At 47.5% G+C, this 23,416-nt stretch overlaps 1 protein-coding gene across 1 annotated transcript in view; it reads right to left on the bottom strand.

The window, feature by feature from the left end:
* LOC128684198 (uncharacterized) overlaps positions 1–23,416 on the bottom strand; it is a 114,920-nt gene that overhangs the window by 43,215 nt on the left and 48,289 nt on the right. Inside the window, exons 2-3 of the mRNA XM_070094568.1 lie at positions 1,551–3,948; positions 971–1,094 (exon numbers count right to left, since the gene is read on the bottom strand). Of these exons, the coding sequence (XP_069950669.1) occupies positions 971–1,094; positions 1,551–3,896 (2,470 nt within the window). The 5' untranslated portion in view covers positions 3,897–3,948. The remainder of the gene's footprint in view (positions 1–970; positions 1,095–1,550; positions 3,949–23,416) is intronic.

Genomic DNA, 23,416 nt, shown 5'->3' with positions numbered 1-23,416 from the left:
ACAATACCAGCAGTGGACAGGCCCACGAGAGATGTATCTCTCTGGGTGAACATATATTGAGAGTTTATTACTATCCCTGCTTAATAGATTAAGATAATCTTGACTAGTGATGTATAGGGGAAATGGTGTCTTACTCATTCTGGTACAATAAGCTTTAAAAATAAAAAACGAGCCAACCAATGTATAACTATAATCTATTTGACGGATCTGATAGACAATAAACAATGGATGAGAGAAAATTAACTCAGCATAGTTGGACCAACATTTTCCACTGTCTGTAACAAGTCATGTGAGGCCTTATTGTAAGTACAAGTTCTCAACATTCCTGATTTACTTCCTTTACAGTTTACAGTATACCTGGAGTTTACCTGGAGAGAATTCCGGAGTTCAACGCCCCCGCGGCCCGGTCTGTGACCAGGCCTCATGCTGGATCAGGGCCTGATCAACCAAGTGTATATAATCATGTATCTCTCCCGCCTGCGTTCTAGGGAGCACAGGTTTACGAACTTCTCACTGACATCACTTGATAAGTTTCCTCCATAAATGGAAAGTATAAAAATTAAGTCAAATGACCACATCAAACCCCGGCCCAAAGATGTTTACAAATTCACCTTACAGAATATGTATTTTGTGTAATATTAAACAAAATTCCCATTAAATTAATAATGATATTAATAGCAGGGACATATTTTGAAGCGAGTTACTTTATTAACACAACTGTTTCCTTGTAAAATGTATTCATAATCTGTTAGCCTAAGCCATGTATAAGCTTTATGTGTAAATAAGAGAGAGGGGAGGCAGGGGATGGTTAAGACTGATTCCCATAAGCAGCCGAAGTGACAACAAAGATCATTGAATCAACACGACTCGAGTCACTCTTACACCACAGCTCGTGTAGTCATCTGGTGGATGGAACTTCTAAGCAATCTGGATGTATCATGAAAAATAAGATGAGGGAAGGAAGACTCACCCATGGTTTGACACTCTATGTTGTCCTGCGACACCTCCACCTTCATGTTGACAGCTAGCAGCAGGAAGGCCACAAGGTAGGCCAGTACGTAACTCAGTAGGATCCTCCCCGCCAGCGTGTTGACCTGCAGTGGTAAAAGATAATTACAGCACACTAGTGGTGAAGTCAAGCGCTTGTGCTATCTTTCCCAGCAGTCAGTGGAAAACGTGTTATCTTCCCCAGCAGTCAGTGGAAGACTTTAGTCACAGCACATCAAGGGTCAGATCAGGTCAGATCTTCGCAGTGGTCCGTATGAGAGGCTGATTATAGGTCATTACGGGTTATGTTAAATGTTTGTTATCTTCCCAGTGGTCATTGTGAGAGGCTGGTCATAGCTCCCCAAGGGCCATGTTAAGGGTTTGTGTTATCTTCCCGGTGGCACCAAGAGAACTGGTCATAGTGCACTAGGTGTCAATCATGTCAGGTGTGTTTATTTCCCAAGTTGTAGGTGATCAAAGTAAGTTATGCAAGCCTCCCGGGTATATTATTATTTGTTAGTGATACCGCTGTAAAGTAAAAAAAAAAAAAGTTTTCAACATACCTTTTTGACGGTTACAAGGCCCCTTCTGACGCGGGTGGAGATGAGGGAGAAGGCGGTAGCAAAGAGAGCGGCACAGGAGAAACCCAGCAAAACTGCGGTCAGACCAAATTTCTCTGTGTGCACGTCCATGCCCTTCCACGTATCCGGACACACCAACACGATTGGGCGGATGTTTGAGCCGTCAACGCCGTACTCGAGGCAGTAGTTCTCACGACGAAGGAGCTGCCTGCCGAGGACGCACCTTCCTTCCACGCTTACCACCTCCAGTGCCTGTCCCGCTACCAGCTCCACGTGGTCGTCAAAAGACGTAGGGTCAATGTAATAGTAATGATATCCTTCTTCAGATTCACATGTGGGGAAAGACGTAAATGTCAGCTTGGTTACGTTGGCAGCATGAACGAGTGGGTTCTGTAGGAGCGAGAGTCCCAGGTTGTCCGAGACACAAGTAAATCCATCCATGGTCATGTATTGGTCGTGAGGGCAACACTTGCCCACGCTCCCCGCCTCGCTGGGCTGGGCTGACAGATGTACAGGAACAATGTTCTCTAACTCAGTGTAACACATTAGGGCCACTGTCTGGGTCTGGTTATTTGGATCAACGTAGTCGTCTACGCAATATCGCATGGTAGAATAGCTTACTGCCTTTGCATCTATTGCAAGATATCCTGACTTATTGATCCACCAACGGATTTCTGAGTCATTTGGTGTGATCCATTCCTGAACACACTGACCACCATCAACTTCAGTAGGAAAGCCAAATTGGGGTTCCATGACTTCCAGCAACTGTAACATGCGCGCCGAGACGTCCCCTCCAGAAGCCTCGATACAGCCGGTCTCAGTAAGAATGTGGTTGCGGGGGCAGCATTTGTGGAAGGAGTCAAGGGGGCATACAGAGGCTACAGCTGTCAGTGTTGTATCACCTTCTGCCCAGAGATATTCAATACAATACAGTGTGCTCGGGTAACAGTGCCCAGACTGGCGTTCACAAAGCTGGTTAGCAGAGTCGAGAAAGGCCTGATCTGCAACCACTATCCTGGGAGCACCGCGACTGCATTTAAGCCGCCCAGTGCTCACATGAATGGAAGACACCCTTGGGTTATTCTTGGAGAATTCGTACACTAAATTTTCAGTATCACTCATATTAGCAAGCCTCGGGCGACAGTCTTTAAGTGCGTGGTCGTAATATTCGTCTAGGTCACAGCACTTCCTTGTGTATACCTCCGAAGGCCAAGGATGGCAGAGAGCTGCCACCAATACGCCAGAGGCAAACTGGTCTGGGCCAGATGATGCCAGCTCTAGGCAGTAATGATCATGATCGTAATTTGTTCCTGCTATATGTTCTTTCAAGTGGCCGGAAGATAAGATGGAGAAAGAATGGGAATTTGCTTCATTTATAGCAGGGACGTCGCCAGTACTGGGACATTGTTGAAGGAGACCAGTAACAAACTGGAGATCTCTGCCCACATTCTCCTCCAGTAGTTCATGCACAGCATCGGTGAACCCAGTGTCTTTATCTACCGCTTCACACTGCTGACTAATCAGGCTGAAAAACTCATTGAAGCCGCAACATTTTCTCACGGGCGTTCTCTCAACATATTGACTGCCTTCTTTAACAGCTGAAATTTCTTGTTTATGGGCTATTGATTCCAGTTCAGTGTTTACATGACTGTCAGACTGTACTGGAGCATTATGAACGAGGACCGTTCGTCGGTCTCTGTATTCCAGTGACTGGTGACTGTTATTGACAGACGCAGGTGTTGAATTTTGGTACACAACGTACGCAGAGTTTTCGCGTATAATGGTCTTGGTGATATTCTCTAATTCCTCATTCTTAGTCATAATTTCGTCATGCGGCTCATGAGACGCCATTGTTACATTCTGTGTTAAAATTAATTCTTTTGATGTTGTGTGGTCGATGTGACTCTGTTCCTGTGGCTGGCCTGATGAATTAGTCTGTACATCTGTCATAATAAAGATGTCGTTAGCTGTGTGGTGGTTTAACTCCGCTGCTGTAAGAGCAGGAAGTTCACTTGAATTTCTTGATGCCAGGTCCAGTAGGGTGTTATTCGAGGGTTCTTCGCCGTCGTCGAAGGCATAAATTCCCAGCCGTTCTTGCGTAACAGGCGTCTTGAATACCTCACGAGCCTTTACTTCATTTCCCTGTGAATCCTGAATTCGTGGTGGGAGTGGTTGTGCACCATGGGAGGTGGTCACGCCCGTGTGCGAGCAGGGAGTGGAGACGTTGCCGACACAGGAACGTGCTGGGGACCTGTCAACAGGGTTGCACCAGCCTTCACCAAGGAGACCAGAAATTGAAAGCAGCAAGAAGAGAACGGAGGAAATCATGACGAAGGAAAGTCCAGCAGGCAACACCTCTCAGCTGTCTCATACACGCCCTCTGTAGGAGGTAAACAACTTGAAATGAGGAACACATGAGTGATAGCACGTTATAATAATAATAATAATGATAATAATAATAATAATAATAATAATAATAATAATAATAATAATAATAATAATTTATTATTATAAACTAGTCAAAAAAATTCTGTTCTAATTCAGAAGAGAAATTAGCTGTTTTAAGCTGATTTTGATTTGACGATCGGGAATCTGAGTTTGTTTAGTCTTCATCACTTAAAATTTTCTTTAAATCTTACGATCAATACTTTGGCTATTTAAGTATGAAAAACAACATGATATATGTTACCTCACATGAGAATTATACATAAATATTAACTGTGGTGTAGCAATGACGAAAAGTAATCTTTCTTAAAATTATATATATAATGTCCCAAAAGTCTAGAAAATATGGAGAACTTGCCCATCACTATATGTTTGTTCCCATAGGCTCAGAGACCCTTGGCTCATGGGGAAAGAATGCATCTAAATTCCTTAAGGAGCTGGGAAAAAGACTCATCAGGGTAACTAGGGATCCCAGGGCAGCTAGTTTTCTGTTTCAGCGGCTCAGTGCGGCTGTTCAAAGGAGTAATGCCTGCTGTATTTTGGGCACACGCCCCAGCTCTGAGGAGCTGGATGAGATTTTCGCCTTATAATCGGTGATACACACGTAACAGCATGTACCGTATATGCCACATTTATATCAACAATGTATCTCTTAAATCTTCTGTACCATATTATATATATATATATATATATATATATATATATATATATATATATATATATATATATATATATATATATATATATATATATATATATATATATATATATGTTAATAGTATGTATATATATATGAATATTGAAAGTTTTTCTTTTTCGTAACCATGAACTACAGGTATTGATCAATAACAATACTGCACTAGCCAAGGATTCTAACCCATGTTGTACTGGCCTGCCTCATGGTAAGCGAGAAAGACATGACGCTTTAAACCACAAGACCACCCACCCCTACAAGAATGGCGCAGCCAGCACACAGCTAGCTGTTGGGTCGCCATCCGAGGACATACGGAGGTGTGGGAGCTTCTAAGCTAATTTCATTCTCATCCCTGTTTGGTGTACTAGCCTCACGAGCAGTATATATATATTATTGTAACCACCAACTAGCCAAGGACTCGAACCCACGTTGTTTTGGCCCACCTCATGGTGAGCGAAAACCACACGACGCTCTAACACACAAAGTCACTAAATCCTGCTAGAATCAAGCACCCAGCAGAACTAGGTGTGCTACTTTGATTCGAGGACATACAGTGGTGTGGTTGCCTCTGAGCTAATTTCATTCTACTCCCCGTTTGGTGTACAAGCCTCACCAGCAGTATTTGATATTATTGTAACCGCGAACGAGTGATGTTGATCAATAACAAAACTGCGACAAGCCAAGGATTCGAACCCATGCTGTTTTGGCCCGCGACTAGCCAAGGCTGTACTCTACAAGAGCACTGGTTCACCCATCCTGTACTCTCCCAGAGCACTCCAACATCTATCCTGTACTCTAACAGAACACTCTCACACTCATCCTGTACTCTACCAGAGCACTCCAACATCTATCCTGTACTCTACCAGAACACTCCCACACTCATCCTGTACTCTACCAAAGCACTCCAACATCTATCCTGTACTCTATCAGAACACTTCCACACCCATCCTGTACTCTACGAGAGCACTCAAACACCCATCCTGTACTCTACCAGAGCACTCAAACACCCATCCTGTTCTCTACCAGAGCACTCCCACACCCATCCTGTACTCTACCAGAGCACTCCCACACCCATCCTGTACTCTACCAGAGCACTCCCACACCCATCCTGTACTCTACCAGAGCACTCAAACACCCACCCTGTTCTCTACCAGAGCACTCCCACACCCATCCTGTACTCTACTAGAGCACTCCCACACCCATCCTGTACTCTACCAGAGCACTCCCACACCCATCCTGTACTCTACCAGAGCACTCCCACACCCATCCTGTACTCTACCAGAGCACTCTAACACCCATCCTGTTCTCTACCAGAGCACTCCCACACCCATCCTGTACTCTACCAGAGCACTCAAACACCCATCCTGTACTCTACCAGAGCACTCCCACACCCATCCTGTACTCTACCAGAGCACTCCCACACCCATCCTGTACTCTACCAGAGCACTCCCACACCCATCCTGTAGTCTACCAGAGCACTCCCACACCCATCCTGTACTCTACCAGAGCACTCCCACACCCATCCTGTACTCTACCAAAGCACTCAAACACCCATCCTGTTCTCTACCAGAGCACTCCCACACCCATCCTGTACTCTACCAGAGCACTCCCACACCCATCCTGTACTCTACCAGAGCACTCCCACACCCATCCTGTACTCTACCAGAGCACTCACACACCCATCCTGTACTCTACCAGAGCACTCTAACACCCATCCTGTTCTCTACCAGAGCACTCCCACACCCATCCTGTACTCTACCAGAGCACTCAAACACCCATCCTGTACTCTACCAGAGCACTCCCACACCCATCCTGTACTCTACCAGAGCACTCCCACACCCATCCTGTACTCTACCAGAGCACTCCCACACCCATCCTGTTCTCTACCAGAGCATTCCAACATCCATCTTGTACTCTACCAGAGCACTCCCACACCCATCCTGTACTCTACCAGAGCACTTCCACACCCATCCTGTACTCTACCAGAGCACTCTAACACCCATCCTGTTCTCTACCAGAGCACTCCCACACCCATCCTGTACTCTACCAGAGCACTCAAACACCCATCCTGCACTCTACCAGAGCACTCCCACACCCATCCTGTACTCTACCAGAGCACTCCCACACCCATCCTGTACTCTACCAGAGCACTCCCACACCCATCCTGTAGTCTACCAGAGCACTCCCACACCCATCCTGTACTCTACCAGAGCACTCCCACACCCATCCTGTACTCTACCAAAGCACTCAAACACCCATCCTGTTCTCTACCAGAGCACTCCCACACCCATCCTGTACTCTACCAGAGCACTCCCACACCCATCCTGTACTCTACCAGAGCACTCCCACACCCATCCTGTACTCTACCAGAGCACTCACACACCCATCCTGTACTCTACCAGAGCACTCTAACACCCATCCTGTTCTCTACCAGAGCACTCCCACACCCATCCTGTACTCTACCAGAGCACTCAAACACCCATCCTGTACTCTACCAGAGCACTCCCACACCCATCCTGTACTCTACCAGAGCACTCCCACACCCATCCTGTTCTCTACCAGAGCATTCCAACATCCATCTTGTACTCTACGAGAGCACTCCCACACCCATCCTGTACTCTACCAGAGCACTTCCACACCCATCCTGTACTCTACCAGAGCACTCCCACACCCATCCTGTACTCTACCAGAGCACTTCCACACCCATCCTGTACTCTACCAGAGCACTCCAACACCCATCCTGTACTCTACCAGAACACTCCCACACCCATCCTGTTCTCTACCAGAGCATTCCAACACCCATCCTGTACTCTACCAGAGCACTCCCACACCCATCCTGTACTCTACCAGAGCACTCCAACATCCATCCTGTACTCTACCAGAGCACTCCCACACCCATCCTGTACTCTACCAGAGCACTCCCACACCCATCCTGTACTCTACCAGAGCACTACAACACCCATCCTGTACTCTACCAGAACACTCCAACACCCATCCTGTACTCTACCAGAGCACTCCAACATCCATCCTGTACTCTACCAGAGCACTCCCACACCCATCCTGTACTCTACCAGAGCACTCCAACATCCATCCTGTACTCTACCAGAGCACTCCAACATCCATCCTGTACTCTACCAGAGCACTCCAACATCCATCCTGTACTCTACCAGAGCACTCCAACATCCATCCTCTACTCTACCAGAGCACTCCAACATCCATCCTGAACTCTACCAGAGCACTTCCACACCCATCCTGTACTCTACCAGAGCACTCCCACACCCATCCTGTACTCTACCAGAGCACTCCCACACCAATCCTGTACTCTACCAGAGAACTCCAACATCCATCCTGTACTTTACTAGAGCACTCCCACACCCATTCTGTACTCTACCAGAGCACTCCCACACCCATTCTGTACTCTACCAGAGCACTCCAACATCCATCCTGTACTCTGCCAGAGCACTCCCACACCCATCCTGTACTCTACCAGAGCACTCCAACATCCATCCTGTACTTTACCAGAGCACTCCCACAACCATTCTGTACTCTACCAGAGCACTCCAACATCCATCCTGTACTCTACCAGAGCACACCCACACCCATCCTGTACTCTACCAGAGCACGCCCACACCAATCCTGTACTCTACCAGAGCACTCCCACACCCATTCTGTACTCTACCAGAGCACTCCAACATCCATCCTGTGCTCTACCAGAGCACTCCAACATCCATCATGTACTCTACCAGAGCACTCCCACATCCATTCTGTACTCTACCAGAGCACTCCCACACCCATTCTGTACTCTACCAGAGCACTCGCACACCCATCCTGTACTCTACCAGAGCACTCCAACATCCATCCTGTACTCTACCAGAGCACTCCAACATCCATCCTGTACTCTACCAGAGCACTCCCACATCCATCCTGTACTCTACCAGAGCATTCCAACACCCATTCTGTACTCTACCAGAGCACTCCAACAACCATCCGGTACTCTACCAGAGCACTCCCACACCTATCCTGTACTCTACCAGAGCACTCCCACATCCATCCTGTACTCTACCAGAGCACTCCCACATCCATCCTGTACTCTACCAGAGCATTCCAACACCCATTCTGTACTCTACCAGAGCACTCCAACATCCATCCTGTACTCTACCAGAGCACTCCAACACCCATCCTGTACTCTACCAGAGCACTCCAACACCCATCCTGTACTCTACCAGAGCACTTCACCACCCATCCTGTACTCCACCAGAGCACTCCCACACCCATCCTGTACTCTACCAGAGCACTCCAACACCCATCCTGTACTCTACCAGAGCACTCCAACACCCATCCTGTAGTCTACCAGAGCACTCCCACACCCATCCTGTACTCCACCAGAGCACTCCAACATCCATCCTGTACTCTTCCAGAGCACTCCAACATCCATCCTGTACTCTACCAGAACACTCCAACATCCATCCTGTACTCTACCAGAGCACTCCAACATCCATCCTGTACTCTACCAGAACACTCCAACACCCATCCTGTACTCTAACAGAACACTCCAACATCCATCCTGTACTCTACCAGAACACTCCAACATCCATCCTGTGCTCTACCAGAGCACTCCAACATCCATCCTGTACTCTACCAGAACACTCCAACATCCATCCTGTACTCTACCAGAACACTCCAACATCCATCCTGTACTCTACCAGAACACTCCAACATCCATCCTGTACTCTACCAGAACACTCCAACATCCATCCTGTACTCTACCAGAACACTCCAACATCCATCCTGTACTCTACCACAACACTCCAACATCCATCCTGTACTCTACCAGAGCACTCCAACATCCATCCTGTACTCTACCAGAACACTCCAACACCCATCCTGTTCTCTACCAGAACACTCTAACATCCATCCTGTACTCTACCAGAACACTCCAACACCCATCGTGTACTCTACCAGAACACTCCAACATCCATCCTGTACTCTACCAGAACACTCCAACACACATCCTGTACTCTACCAGAACACTCCAACACCCATCCAGTACTCTACCAAAACACTCCAACATCCATCCTGTACTCTACCAGAACACTCCAACGCCCATCCTGTACTCTACCAGAACACTCCAACATCCATCCTGTACTCTACCAGAGCACTCCAACATCCATCCTGTACTATACCAGAGCACTCCAACACCCATCCTGTACTCTACCAGAACACTCCAACATCCATCCTGTACTCTACCAGAACACTCCAACACCCATCCTGTACTCTACCAGAGCACTCCAACATCCATCCTGTACTCTACCAGAGCACTCCAACACCCATCATGTACTCTACCAGAACTCGCCAACATCCATCCTGTACTCTACCAGAACACCCCAACACCCATCCTGTACTCTACCAGAGCACTCCAACATCCATCCTGTACTCTACCAGAGCACTCCAACATCCATCCTGTACTCTACCAGAACACTCCAACACCCATCCTGTACTCTACCAGAGCACTCCAACATCCGTCCTGTACTCTACCAGAACACTCCAACACCCATCCTGTACTCTACCAGAACACTCCAACATCCATCCTGTACTCTACCAGAACACTCCAACATCCATCCTGTACTCTACCAGAACACTCCAACACCCATCCTGTACTCTAGTAGAACACTCCAACATCCATCCTGTACTCTACCAGAACACTCCAACACCCATCCTGTACTCTACCAAAACACTCCAACATCCATCCTGTACTCTACCAGAGCACTCCAACATCCATCCTCTACTCTACCAGAGCACTCCAACACCCATCCTTTACTCTACCAGAGCACTCCAACATCCATCCTGCACTCTACCAGAACACTCCAACATCCATCCTGTACTCTACCAGAACACTCCAACACCCATCCTGTACTCTACCAGAACACTCCAACACCCATCCTGTACTCTACCAGAACACTCCAACACCCATCATGTACTCTCCCAGAACACTCCAACACCCATCCTGTACTCTACCAGAACACTCCAACACCCATCCTGTACTCTACCAGAACACTCCAACACCCATCCTGTACTCTACCAGAACACTCCAACACCCATCCTGTACTCTACCAGAACACTCCAACATCCATCCTGTACTCTACCAGAACACTCCAATATCCATCCTGTGTCAGCATAGTTGCTGATCCCTGTATTCCCAGTATTATATAGCATAGCATATTAGTATCATCCCTGTGCTTTAGACACGAGATCCCTCGTAGGCCTTTGGCTTGGAGTGACGTCATGGGCATACACATGGGCAGTGATCCCTTTGTCCCGCCCTCACTCAGCGGCAGACCGTCTAGGCGTAAACAGGCTAGGTAACTGTGGCTCCATCTCCCATCTCAGTCTGACAATATATCTACCATCCTACAAGTGTGTCTACTTTCAACCTGTGATATCTCCATTTAAGAACCCTTACGATAAATGGTGACAGCGGTGAGCCTGTAATTCTGACGATTACAGCGATTTCTGGAGATAAAGTTGTCGACCAGCAAGACGGCCATTTCGTGTGACCAGTAGGCCTACCGACTACCGAGATTCACCCAGCCAGCTACCTCAAGCCAGCTACTCTACCAGCTTCTACATTATTCACTGGTCAGTCTCTTTGTATTAGTGTTTCCTGCTTTTTTGCATTACTCCCGAGGGGTTGACCCGAGTTTGCAAAATAAGCCAGCTTCCAGTCTGTGGTGGGGGAGTCAGAACACCCGAGTCCAGTCCAGCCTAGCCTACTCCATCCAATTATTTTGCCTGCCAAGCCAGCTTCCACCCCTGCTGTGCTCATCGTGTGAAGTTATCAAGCTATTCTGTGTGAAGGGTTAAGATAAGCCAGCTAGCAACTAACCCAGGTGTCTTACCCCAGTACTCAAGCAAGCCACATGACTAGCCTTCATCGCTTGTGATTCTAGTTCCAAGCATTCTGAGTGCTCCTTGTCATCCTTGTGGTGTTGTAGTATTTCGTGGGTTTCTTCTAAGCCAGCCGGCTTAGAATTATCTTCGCGGCAGTGTGGGTTTTCTCAGTGAGGCTTACGACGTTCAACCCATAAGCCCAGCCACTCACGATCACGTGTGTCGCACCATTGCCGGTCTCAGACGCCTCGCTCAGCCTTTACCCACAAACCCAACTACAGTCGGCCATTACAACTCACCTACCTCATCAGTGTTTTGGTGCTCTGCTAAGGGTTGTAGCACCATATTTTAAGGACCACATAGGGGGTCAAGAGCTAGAGAGTGGCGCGCCATCTTTAAAAGCCTCCTGTGTGTTGTCTCTCGCCGATTTAAGCGCAATTCTACGATCATCTGTGCAGAGGACAGCAGCAAGACGATATAAACAATCCATCAATCTCATTTTTTCAAGTGTTACAGCTATAATATTTTTTTTTTTTAGAGACATTTGCGAGTGTTGAGACATTTCTTTTGTGTTCCCAGTGAATTTTTCTCTTAGTGACATTCAGTGACTCTTGATCAGACTCAGTGTTTATCATGTACTGATTGCATAAATTTCTTTTAATCTCCTTAATTCAGTGTTAATTTTCGTGCATTATTTTATATCTGTTGTGTTGTGTTTCTTTTTATACACACTTGAAGTAAGTACTTAGTGTTTCCTTTGTTGTGTGTGCAACATATGAGCAGTATAGAACTTGTGTTTAAACTTCAGAATTCCAGTGAATTAACTCAGTAAATTTTTCACCTCATATTCTGCATCACAACTCAGTGTTGTCTGTTATTTTTTTTTCTTCCTAGCAATTGTGTATTTTTGTTTGTTCCCTGTGTGTTGAACATTCTTGTGTTCATATTTTTCCATTCAGCCAGTGTTTAATTTGTCTTATTTCCACAGACAATAGTGCCATTTTTAAAGCTCCAGCAAGAAATCTGTTTACAAAATTTTTTTAAAAAACATCAAGTTTCATTGCAAGAAAATTCTAGTACTGAGTTTATGTTGATGTTTTGTGCTCTGCATCACTGTAAGTGTTGTATTTCTTTTTGTTGTGTGTTTTAGCACCTATTATTTTTCATATTTTATTGAACAAATTCACTCTTAGTGCAATTTTTAAGTTCTCCTTTTAAAGTAAATTGTTCTTTTGCTTGTTGTTTAAGTGCAGTTAAGAGTTAAAGTGTTCATTCCTTGATATATTTCTTTTCTTGTGTGTTATAATTTTAATTATTGCACACAGACTCATTTTGCAATAAAACTTGTGCAAATATTGTGTTGCTATTAACGTTTTTCTTGCAGAAAATTTTATGCAGTGTTGTGCAATACAGTTTCTTACAGTGCAGTTTCTTATGCTCTGTTCTGTGCATAGTATTTTATTCTGTCTGTCATTTTAATTTTAATTTCAGTGAATTGTGTGTTTGTTTTAATTTTTGCACAAGTTTATTGAGTCCATTTTATCATTTTATTGTGTATTTCCTTGTTGCATTGAAAGTAAAGATAACTCACTGTGCCATTTATTCAATTTAAAGTAAAAGTTGAGCATATTAGATTTGAGCAAAGTACAAGCTCTCTTGATTTTCAGTGTTTGTTAAGTTGCATATTATTCTTGTGTGAGTTCTTTGCTTACTGTGTAACTTGTCAATTTTTAATTACTTATGCAGAATAGTTAAGCATTTTCTTCCATTTAAGCTTATTGTGTCATTCTCTCCACTTTTCTTGACTTATGCCCTTCAGTATTTTCACTGAGAAGATGTCCCAGTCATTTTTGAATGTTCACTTAGTGTATCATTCCAGTCAAAGTCAATATGAATCAGTCCACAGTACCAACATTCCCTTACTGACTGAAAGACAATACCTAGCCCTTGAGCAATGTGTTTGTTCTCACAGCTTGTATCTGAGATTTGTTAAAGTGCTGCGAAATGTGAAGTTCAGATTAAGTTCCTATAGATCCGTGAATTACTTATTAACGTAGCCGAGCGGTCAGGCACTAGTAATTCTGTCACTCCCATCTGTGTTCCACCTATACCTTCAGACTTGCAGGATAGTGTTCCGTTGCCTCAAGTGTCCGGGGACACTCAGACTGCCTTGAGTGCACAGCCTATCCCTGCAATGACTGCTAGTTCGAGTAATAGTTTCTCCACAGGGGATGCCTTGTCAGATAACGATTACTTGCAACTAGTAATGCCATCTCTTGTTGATGTGACATGCTGTCTGCAGAAAGACGTCTCTGTTACAGCTAGTGTTCTCACTAGAGTGTCTGTTGTTGTATGTTCCAGATGGTGATCCCATCCTAGTTGACAGTAATCAGTGCATTGTAAGAAGTTATTTCTCGAGTAACTTTCACATGTTAACGTTTGTAAGTGTAGTTTCTTTATAGCTGATACCTCGTGTCACTGTGTGCGACTCAGATTGAATATCAGCATTGTTCACCGTGTTCATTTCTTTTCTCCTGTGCTTGCAGTTGAGATAGTAGATTCGTTCTCCCTTGCTCATATTGCGTGTTATAGCGTTAATTTTTTTCAACCGGGGGGAGTCACCGAGTTTGTTCATTCCTCCAGTAAGGAAGAACTGTTACCTTTATTCCAGAACAAACAGCCTACTGGAAGGTTAGCCAGATGGACCTTGACTATCCAAGAGTTCAATCCCACTTTTGAAAATTTACCTGGCAAGTCAAATGTAGTCGCAGATGCTTTATCGCGACACGTTAGTGTAGTTACTGCAGATCCTCCATTTGCTGTTGAGGATGTCAAAAATGCCCAAAGAACCGATCCCTTGTGTTCTGGTGTGATTCGATTCCTGCTCCAGGAAGATCTTATTCTTACTGTGAAGCCACCAGCATCCATTAGTGACTTTGTAATGAGCCAAGAATTACTGTATCGAATAGTCGAGTTGAGTACTCCTAGCAGACGAGTTAGTAATTCCACAGTCACTAGTGATTGTAGTTGTATCTTTTGTAGATACTCGTTCAGATCTCTCTCAGTCAAGGCATGTGTTAGCCATTGCAGAGGAATTCAATCCTCCCAGAGATGATAACCATTCTGCATACGTAAACCTTACCCTCGCAGAATTGGGTTTAAGTGTAAACAGCCTGTATAATTAGATGTCCGAGATGAATGAAAGTGTCAACTGTGTGTTTATTATTAGCTGATCAGTTTGTCAGAAATTTTCGTGTTCACGTTCCCTCCGTATTCTGAGAATTAACAGTCTAGATTTGAGTGCACCGAATCTGCCTTTCTGTTAAACACTTCTTTGTATATAATTATTCTTCCTCAGAGTCCGTAGAGTGCATGAATACAGATCGATCGATCAATTCCATCCATATTGTATAATGAATTGTTCTTATAGTTTGTAATGATTACGTTAACACCCATTACGTCAAAATCATGTTGTACCATCCATTAGTTCTAAGTTATATATGAATTTGTTATTGTATAGAATCAGCCCAGATCCGCCTGCCTGTTCAGCCTATAGTATAGTAGTGTATGTCGGGACGACATACGTAACGTGACCGAGCTGTCAGCATAGTTGCTGATCCCTGTATTCCCAGTATTATATAGCATAGCATATTAGTATCATCCCTGTGCTTTAGACACGAGATCCCTCGTAGGCCTTTGGCTTGGAGTGACGTCATGGGCATACACATGGGCAGTGATCCCTTTGTCCCGCCCTCACTCAGCGGCAGACCGTCTAGGCGTAAACAGGCTAGGTAACTGTGGCTCCATCTCCCATCTCAGTCTGACAATATATCTACCATCCTACAAGTGTGTCTACTTTCAACCTGTGATATCTCCATTTAAGAACCCTTACGATACCTGTACTCTACCATAACACTCCAACATCCATCCTGTACTCTACCAGAACACTCCAATATCCATCCTGTACTCTACCATAACACTCCAACATCCATCCTGTACTCTACCAGAACACTCCAATATCCATCCTGTACTCTACCATAACACTCCAACATCCATCCTGTACTCTACCAGAACACTCCAATATCCATCCTGTACTCTACCAGAACACTCCAACACCCATCCTGTACTCTACCAGAACACTCCAACACCCATCCTGTACTCTACCAGAACACTCCAACACCCATCCTGTACTCTACCAGAGCACTCCAACATCCATCCTGTACTCTACCAGAACACTCCAACACCCATCCTGTACTCTACCAGAAGACTCGAACATCCATCCTGTACTCTACCAGAGCACTCCAACATCCATCCTGTACTCTACCAGAGCACTCCAACACCCATCCTGTACTCTGCCAGAACACTCCAACATCCATCCTGTACTCTACCAGAACACTCCCACACCCATCCTGTACTCTACCAGAGCACTCCAACACCCATCCTGTACTCTGCCAGAACACTCCAACATCCATCCTGTACTCTACCAGAACACTCCAACATCCATCCTGTACTCTACCAGAACACTCCAACATCCATCCTGTACTCTACCAGAACACTCCAACATCCATCCTGTACTCTACCAGAACACTCCAACATCCATCCTGTACTCTACCAGAACACTCCAACATCCATCCTGTACTCTACCAGAACACTCCAACATCCATCCTGTACTCTACCAGAACACTCCAACATCCATCCTGTACTCTACCAGAACACTCCAACATCCATCCTGTACTCTACCAGAGCACTCCAACACCCATCCTGTACTCTACCAGAGCACTCCAACATCCATCCTGTACTCTACCAGAACACTCCAACACCCATCCTGTACTCTACCAGAGCACTCCAACATCCATCCTGTACTCTACCAGAACACTCCAACACCCATCCTGTACTCTACCAGAGCACACCCACACCCATCCTGTACTCTACCAGAACACTCCAACACCCATCCTGTACTCTACCAGAGCACTCCAACATCCATCCTGTACTCTACCAGAACACTCCAACACCCATCCTGTACTCTACCAGAAGACTCGAACATCCATCCTGTACTCTACCAGAGCACTCCAACATCCATCCTGTACTCTACCAGAGCACTCCAACACCCATCCTGTACTCTGCCAGAACACTCCAACATCCATCCTGTACTGTACCAGAACACTCCCACACCCATCCTGTACTCTACCAGAGCACTCCAACACCCATCCTGTACTCTGCCAGAACACTCCAACATCCATCCTGTACTCTACCAGAACACTCCAACATCCATCCTGTACTCTACCAGAACACTCCAACATCCATCCTGTACTCTACCAGAACGCTCCAACACCCATCCTGTACTCTTCCAGAACACTCCAACACCCATCCTGTACTCTACCAGAGCACTCCAACATCCATCCTGTACTCTACCAGAGCACTCCAACATCCATCCTGTACTCTACCAGAGCACTCCAACATCCATCCTGTACTCTACCAGAGCACTCCAACATCCATCCTGTACTCTACCAGAACACTCCAACACCCATCCTGTACTCTACCAGAACACTCCAACATCCATCCTGTACTCTACCAGAACACTCCAACATCCATCCTGTACTCTACCAGAGCACTCCAACATCCATCCTGTACTCTACCAGAACACTCCAACACCCATCCTGTACTATACCAGAGCACTCCAACACCCATCCTGTACTCTACCAGAGCACTCCAACACCCATCCTGTACTCCACCAGAACACTCCAACATCCATCCTGTACTCCACCAGAGCACTCCGACACCCATCCTGTACTCCACCAGAGCACTCCAACACCCATCCTCTACTTCACCAGAGCACTCCAACACCCATCCTGTACTCTACCAGAGCACTCCAACACCCATCCTGTACTCTACCAGAGCACTCCAACACCCATCCTGTACTCTACCAGAGCACTCCAACACCCATCCTGTACTCTCCGGGAACACTCCAACACCCATCCTGTACTCTCCGGGAACACTCCAACACCCATCCAGTACTCTCCCAGAATACTCCAACACCCATCCAGTACTCTCCCAGAACACTCCAACACCCATCCTGTACTCCCAGAGAACACTCCAACATCCATCCTGTACTCCACAGAGCACTCCAACACCCATCCTGTACTCTACCAGAGAACACTCCAACACCCATCCTGTACTCCCCAGAGAACACTCCAACACCCATCCTGTACTCCACCAGAGCACTCCAACACCCATCCTGTACTCTACCAGAGCACTCCAACACCCCCTGTACTCCACCAGAGCACTTCATCCTGTACTCTACCAGAGCACTCCAACACCCATCCTGTACTCTACCAGAACACTCACACCCATCCTCTACCAGAGCACTCCAACACCCATCCTGTACTCTACCAGAGCACTCCCACACCCATCCTGTACTCCACCAGAGCACTCCAGCACCTATCCTGTACTCCACCAGAGCACTCCAACACCCATCCTGTACTCCACCAGAGCACTCCAACACCCATCCTGTACTCCACCAGAGCACTCCAACACCCATCCTGTACTCTACCAGAGCACTCCAACACCCATCCTGTACTCCACCAGAGCACTCCAACACCCATCCTGTACTCCACCAGAGCACTCCAACACCCATCCTGTACTCTACCAGAGCACTCCAACACCCATCCTGTACTCCACCAGAGCACTCCAACACCCATCCTGTACTCGACCAGATCACTCCAACACCCATCCTGTACTCTACCAGAGCACTCCAACACCCATCCTGTACTCCCCAGAACACTCCAACACCCATCCTGTACTCCCCAGAACACTCCAACACCCATCCTGTACTCTCCAGAACACTCCAACACCCATCCTGTACTCTCCAGAACACTCCAACACCCATCCTGTACTCTCCAGAACACTCCAACACCCATCCTGTACTCCACCAGAACACTCCAACACCCATCCTGTACTCCCATAGAACACTCCAACACCCAGCCTGTACTCTCCTAGAACACTCCAACACCCATCGAGTACTCCCAGAGAACACCCCAACACCCATCCTGTACTCCCAGAGAACACTCCAACACCCATCCTGTACTTCCAGAGAACACTCCAACATCCATCCTGTACTCCCAGAACACTCCAACACCCATCCTGTACTCCCAGAGAACACTCCAACATCCATCCTGTACTCCCAGAGAACACTCCAACACCCATCCTGTACTCCCAGAGAACACTCCAACACCCATCCTGTACTCCCAGAGAACACTCCAACACCCATCCTGTACTCCCAGAGAACACTCCAACATCCATCCTGTACTCCCAGAGAACACTCCAACACCCATCCTGTACTCCCAGAGAACACTCCAACATCCATCCTGTACTCCCAGAGAACACTCCAACACCCATCCTGTACTCCCAGAGAACACTCCAACACCCATCCTGTACTCCCATAGAACACTCCAACACCCATCCTGTACTCTCCCAGAACACTCCAACACCCATCCTGTACTCTCCAGAGCACTCCCACAGTACTCCACCAGAGCACTCCAACACCCATCCTGTACTCCACCAGAGCACTCCAACATCCATCCTGTACTCCCAGAGCACTAGAACACACTCCAACACCCATCCTGTACTCCACCAGAGCACTCCAACACCCATCCTGTACTCAACCAGAGCACTACAACACCCATCCTGTACTCCCAGAGCACTCCCAACACCCATCCTGTACTCCACAGAGCACTCCAACACCCATCCTGTACTCCACCAGAGCACTCCAACATCCATCCTGTACTCTACCAGAGCACTCCCACACCCATCCTGTACTCCACACACTCCAACACCCATCCTGTACTCCACCAGAGCACTCCAACACCCATCCTGTACTCCATCCAACACCCATCCTGTACTCTACCAGAGTACACTCCAACACCCATCTTGTACTCCCATAGAACACTCCAACACCCATCCTGTACTCTACCAGAGAACACTCCAACACCCATCCTGTACTCCCATAGAACACTCCAACACCCATCCTGTACTCTACCAGAGCACTCCAACACCCATCCTGTACTCTACCAGAACACTCCAACACCCATCCTGTACTCTCCAGAACACTCCAACACCCATCCTGTACTCCACCAGAACACTCCAACACCCATCCTGTACTCTCCAGGAGCACTCCAACATCCATCCTGTACTCCACCAGAGCACTCCAACACCCATCCTGTACTCTACCAGAACACTCCAACACCCATCCTGTACTCCACCAGAGCACTCCAACACCCATCCTGTACTCTACCAGAGCACTCCAACACCCATCCTGTACTCCACGAGAGCATTCCAACAACCATCCTGTACTCTACCAGAGCACTCCAACACCCATCCTGTACTCCACGAGAGCATTCCAACACCCATCCTGTACTCTACCAGAGCACTCCAACACCCATCCTGTACTCTACCAGAGCACTCCCACACCCATCCTGTACTCCACCAGAGCACTCCAACACCCATCCTGTACTCTACCAGAGCACTCCAACACCCATCCTGTACTCCACCAGAGCACTCCAACACCCATCCTGTACTCTACCAGAGCACTCCAACACCCATCCTGTACTCTCCCAGAATACTCCAACACCCATCCAGTACTCCCATAGAACACTCCAACACCCATCCTGTACTCCCAGAGCACTCCAACACCCATCCTGTACTCTATCAGAACACTCCAACACCCATCATGTACTCCCATAGAACACTCCAACACCCATCCTGTACTCCCCAGAGCACTCCAACACCCATCCTGTACTCCACCAGAGCACTCCAACACCCATCCTGTACTCCACCAGAACACTCCTACACCCATCCTGTACTCCACCAGAGCACTCCAACACCCATCCTGTACTCCACCAGAGCACTCCAACACCCATCCTGTACTCTCCTGGAACACTCCAACACCCATCCTGTACTCCCATAGAACACTCCAACACCCATCCTGTACTCCCATACAGCACTCCAACACCCATCCTGTACTCTCCTGGAACACTCCAACACCCATCCTGTACTCTCCTGGAACACTCCAACACCCATCCTGTACTCCCATAGAACACTCCAACACCCATCCTGTACTCCCATAGAACACTCCAACACCCATCCTGTACTCTCCAAGAACACTCCAACACCCATCCTGTACTCTACCAGAACACTCCAACACCCATCCTGTACTCTCCAAGAACACTCCAACACCCATCCTGTACTCTACCAGAACACTCCAACACCCATCCTGTACTCTACCAGAGCACTCCAACACCCATCCTGTACTCCACCAGAGCACTCCAACACCCATCCTGTACTCTACCAGAGCACTCCAACAACCATCCTGTACTCTACCAGAGCACTCCAACAACCATCCTGTACTCTACCAGAGCACTCCAACACCCATCCTGTACTCTACCAGAGCACTCCAACACCCATCCTGTACTCTACCAGAGCACTCCAACACCCATCCTGTACTCCACCAGAGCACTCCAACACCCATCCTGTACTCTACCAGAGCACTCCAACATCCATCCTGTACTCTACCAGAGCACTCCCACACCCATCCTGTACTCTACCAGAGCACTCCAACACCCATCCTGTACTCTACCAGAACACTCCAACACCCATCCTGTACTCCACCAGAACACTCCAACAACCATCCTGTACTCCACCAGAGCACTCCAACACCCATCCTGTACTCCACCAGAACACTCCAACACCCATCCTGTACTCCACCAGAGCACTCCAACACCCATCCTGTACTCTCCAGGAACACTCCAACACCCATCCTGTACTCCACCAGAACACTCCAACACCCATCCTGTACTCCCAGAACACTCCAACACCCATCCTGTACTCCACCAGAACACTCCAACACCCATCCTGTACTCTCCAGAACACTCCAACACCCATCCTGTACTCTCCAGAACACTCCAACACCCATCCTGTACTCCACCAGAACACTCCAACAACCATCCTGTACTCCACCAGAACACTCCAACACCCATCCTGTACTCTCCAGAACACTCCAACACCCATCCTGTACTCCACCAGAACACTCCAACACCCATCCTGTACTCCCCAGAACACTCCAACACCCATCCTGTACTCCACCAGAACACTCCAACACCCATCCTGTACTCCACCAGAACACTCCAACACCCATCCTGTACTCCACCAGAACACTCCAACACCCATCCTGTACTCCACCAGAACACTCCAACAACCATCCTGTACTCCACCAGAACACTCCAACACCCATCCTGTACTCCACCAGAACACTCCAACACCCATCCTGTACTCCACCAGAACACTCCAACAACCATCCTGTACTCCACCAGAACACTCCAACACCCATCCTGTACTCCACCAGAACACTCCAACACCCATCCTGTACTCCACCAGAACACTCCAACACCCATCCTGTACTCCACCAGAACACTCCAACAACCATCCTGTACTCCACCAGAACACTCCAACACCCATCCTGTACTCCACCAGAACACTCCAACACCCATCCTGTACTCCACCAGAACACTCCAACACCCATCCTGTACTCCACCAGAACACTCCAACACCCATCCTGTACTCCACCAGAACACTCCAACAACCATCCTGTACTCTACCAGAGCACTCCAACACCCATCCTGTACTCCACCAGAGCACTCCAACACCCATCCTGTACTCCACCAGAGCACTCCAACAACCATCCTGTACTCCACCAGAGCACTCCAACACCCATCCTGTACTCCACCAGAGCACTCCAACACCCATCCTGTACTCCACCAGAACACTCCAACAACCATCCTGTACTCCACCAGAGCACTCCAACACCCATCCTGTACTCCACCAGAACACTCCAACACCCATCCTGTACTCCACCAGAACACTCCAACAACCATCCTGTACTCTACCAGAACACTCCAACACCCATCCTGTACTCCACCAGAGCACTCCAACACCCATCCTGTACTCTACCAGAGCACTCCAACAACCATCCTGTACTCTACCAGAACACTCCAACACCCATCCTGTACTCCACCAGAACACTCCAACACCCATCCTGTACTCCACCAGAACACTCCAACAACCATCCTGTACTCTACCAGAACACTCCAACACCCATCCTGTACTCCACCAGAACACTCCAACAACCATCCTGTACTCCACCAGAACACTCCAACACCCATCCTGTACTCCACCAGAACACTCCAACAACCATCCTGTACTCCACCAGAACACTCCAACACCCATCCTGTACTCCACCAGAACACTCCAACAACCATCCTGTACTCCACCAGAGCACTCCAACATCCATCCTGTACTCTACCAGAACACTCCAACAACCATCCTGTACTCCACCAGAACACTCCAACAACCATCCTGTACTCCACCAGAACACTCCAACACCCATCCTGTACTCCACCAGAACACTCCAACAACCATCCTGTACTCCACCAGAACACTCCAACACCCATCCTGTACTCCACCAGAACACTCCAACAACCATCCTGTACTCCACCAGAACACTCCAACACCCATCCTGTACTCCACCAGAACACTCCAACAACCATCCTGTACTCCACCAGAGCACTCCAACATCCATCCTGTACTCTACCAGAACACTCCAACAACCATCCTGTACTCCACCAGAACACTGCGTGTTTCCTTTCTCCGGTTGTCTATATTCACTCCTCAGTAAAATTGGTACCTGGGTGTCAGTGGACTGGTGTGGGTCGCATCCTGGGACGCAAATGACTTATTTTCCGGGAAGTGCTCAGCATAACAAGTGACTTTC

The sequence above is a fragment of the Cherax quadricarinatus genome, chromosome 4 (assembly GCF_038502225.1).
Source record: "Cherax quadricarinatus isolate ZL_2023a chromosome 4, ASM3850222v1, whole genome shotgun sequence".
NCBI classification, from domain to species: Eukaryota; Metazoa; Arthropoda; class Malacostraca; order Decapoda; family Parastacidae; genus Cherax; species Cherax quadricarinatus.
Note: the sequence above shows the minus strand (reverse complement) of the source record. Positions and strands in the feature narration are given on the sequence as shown.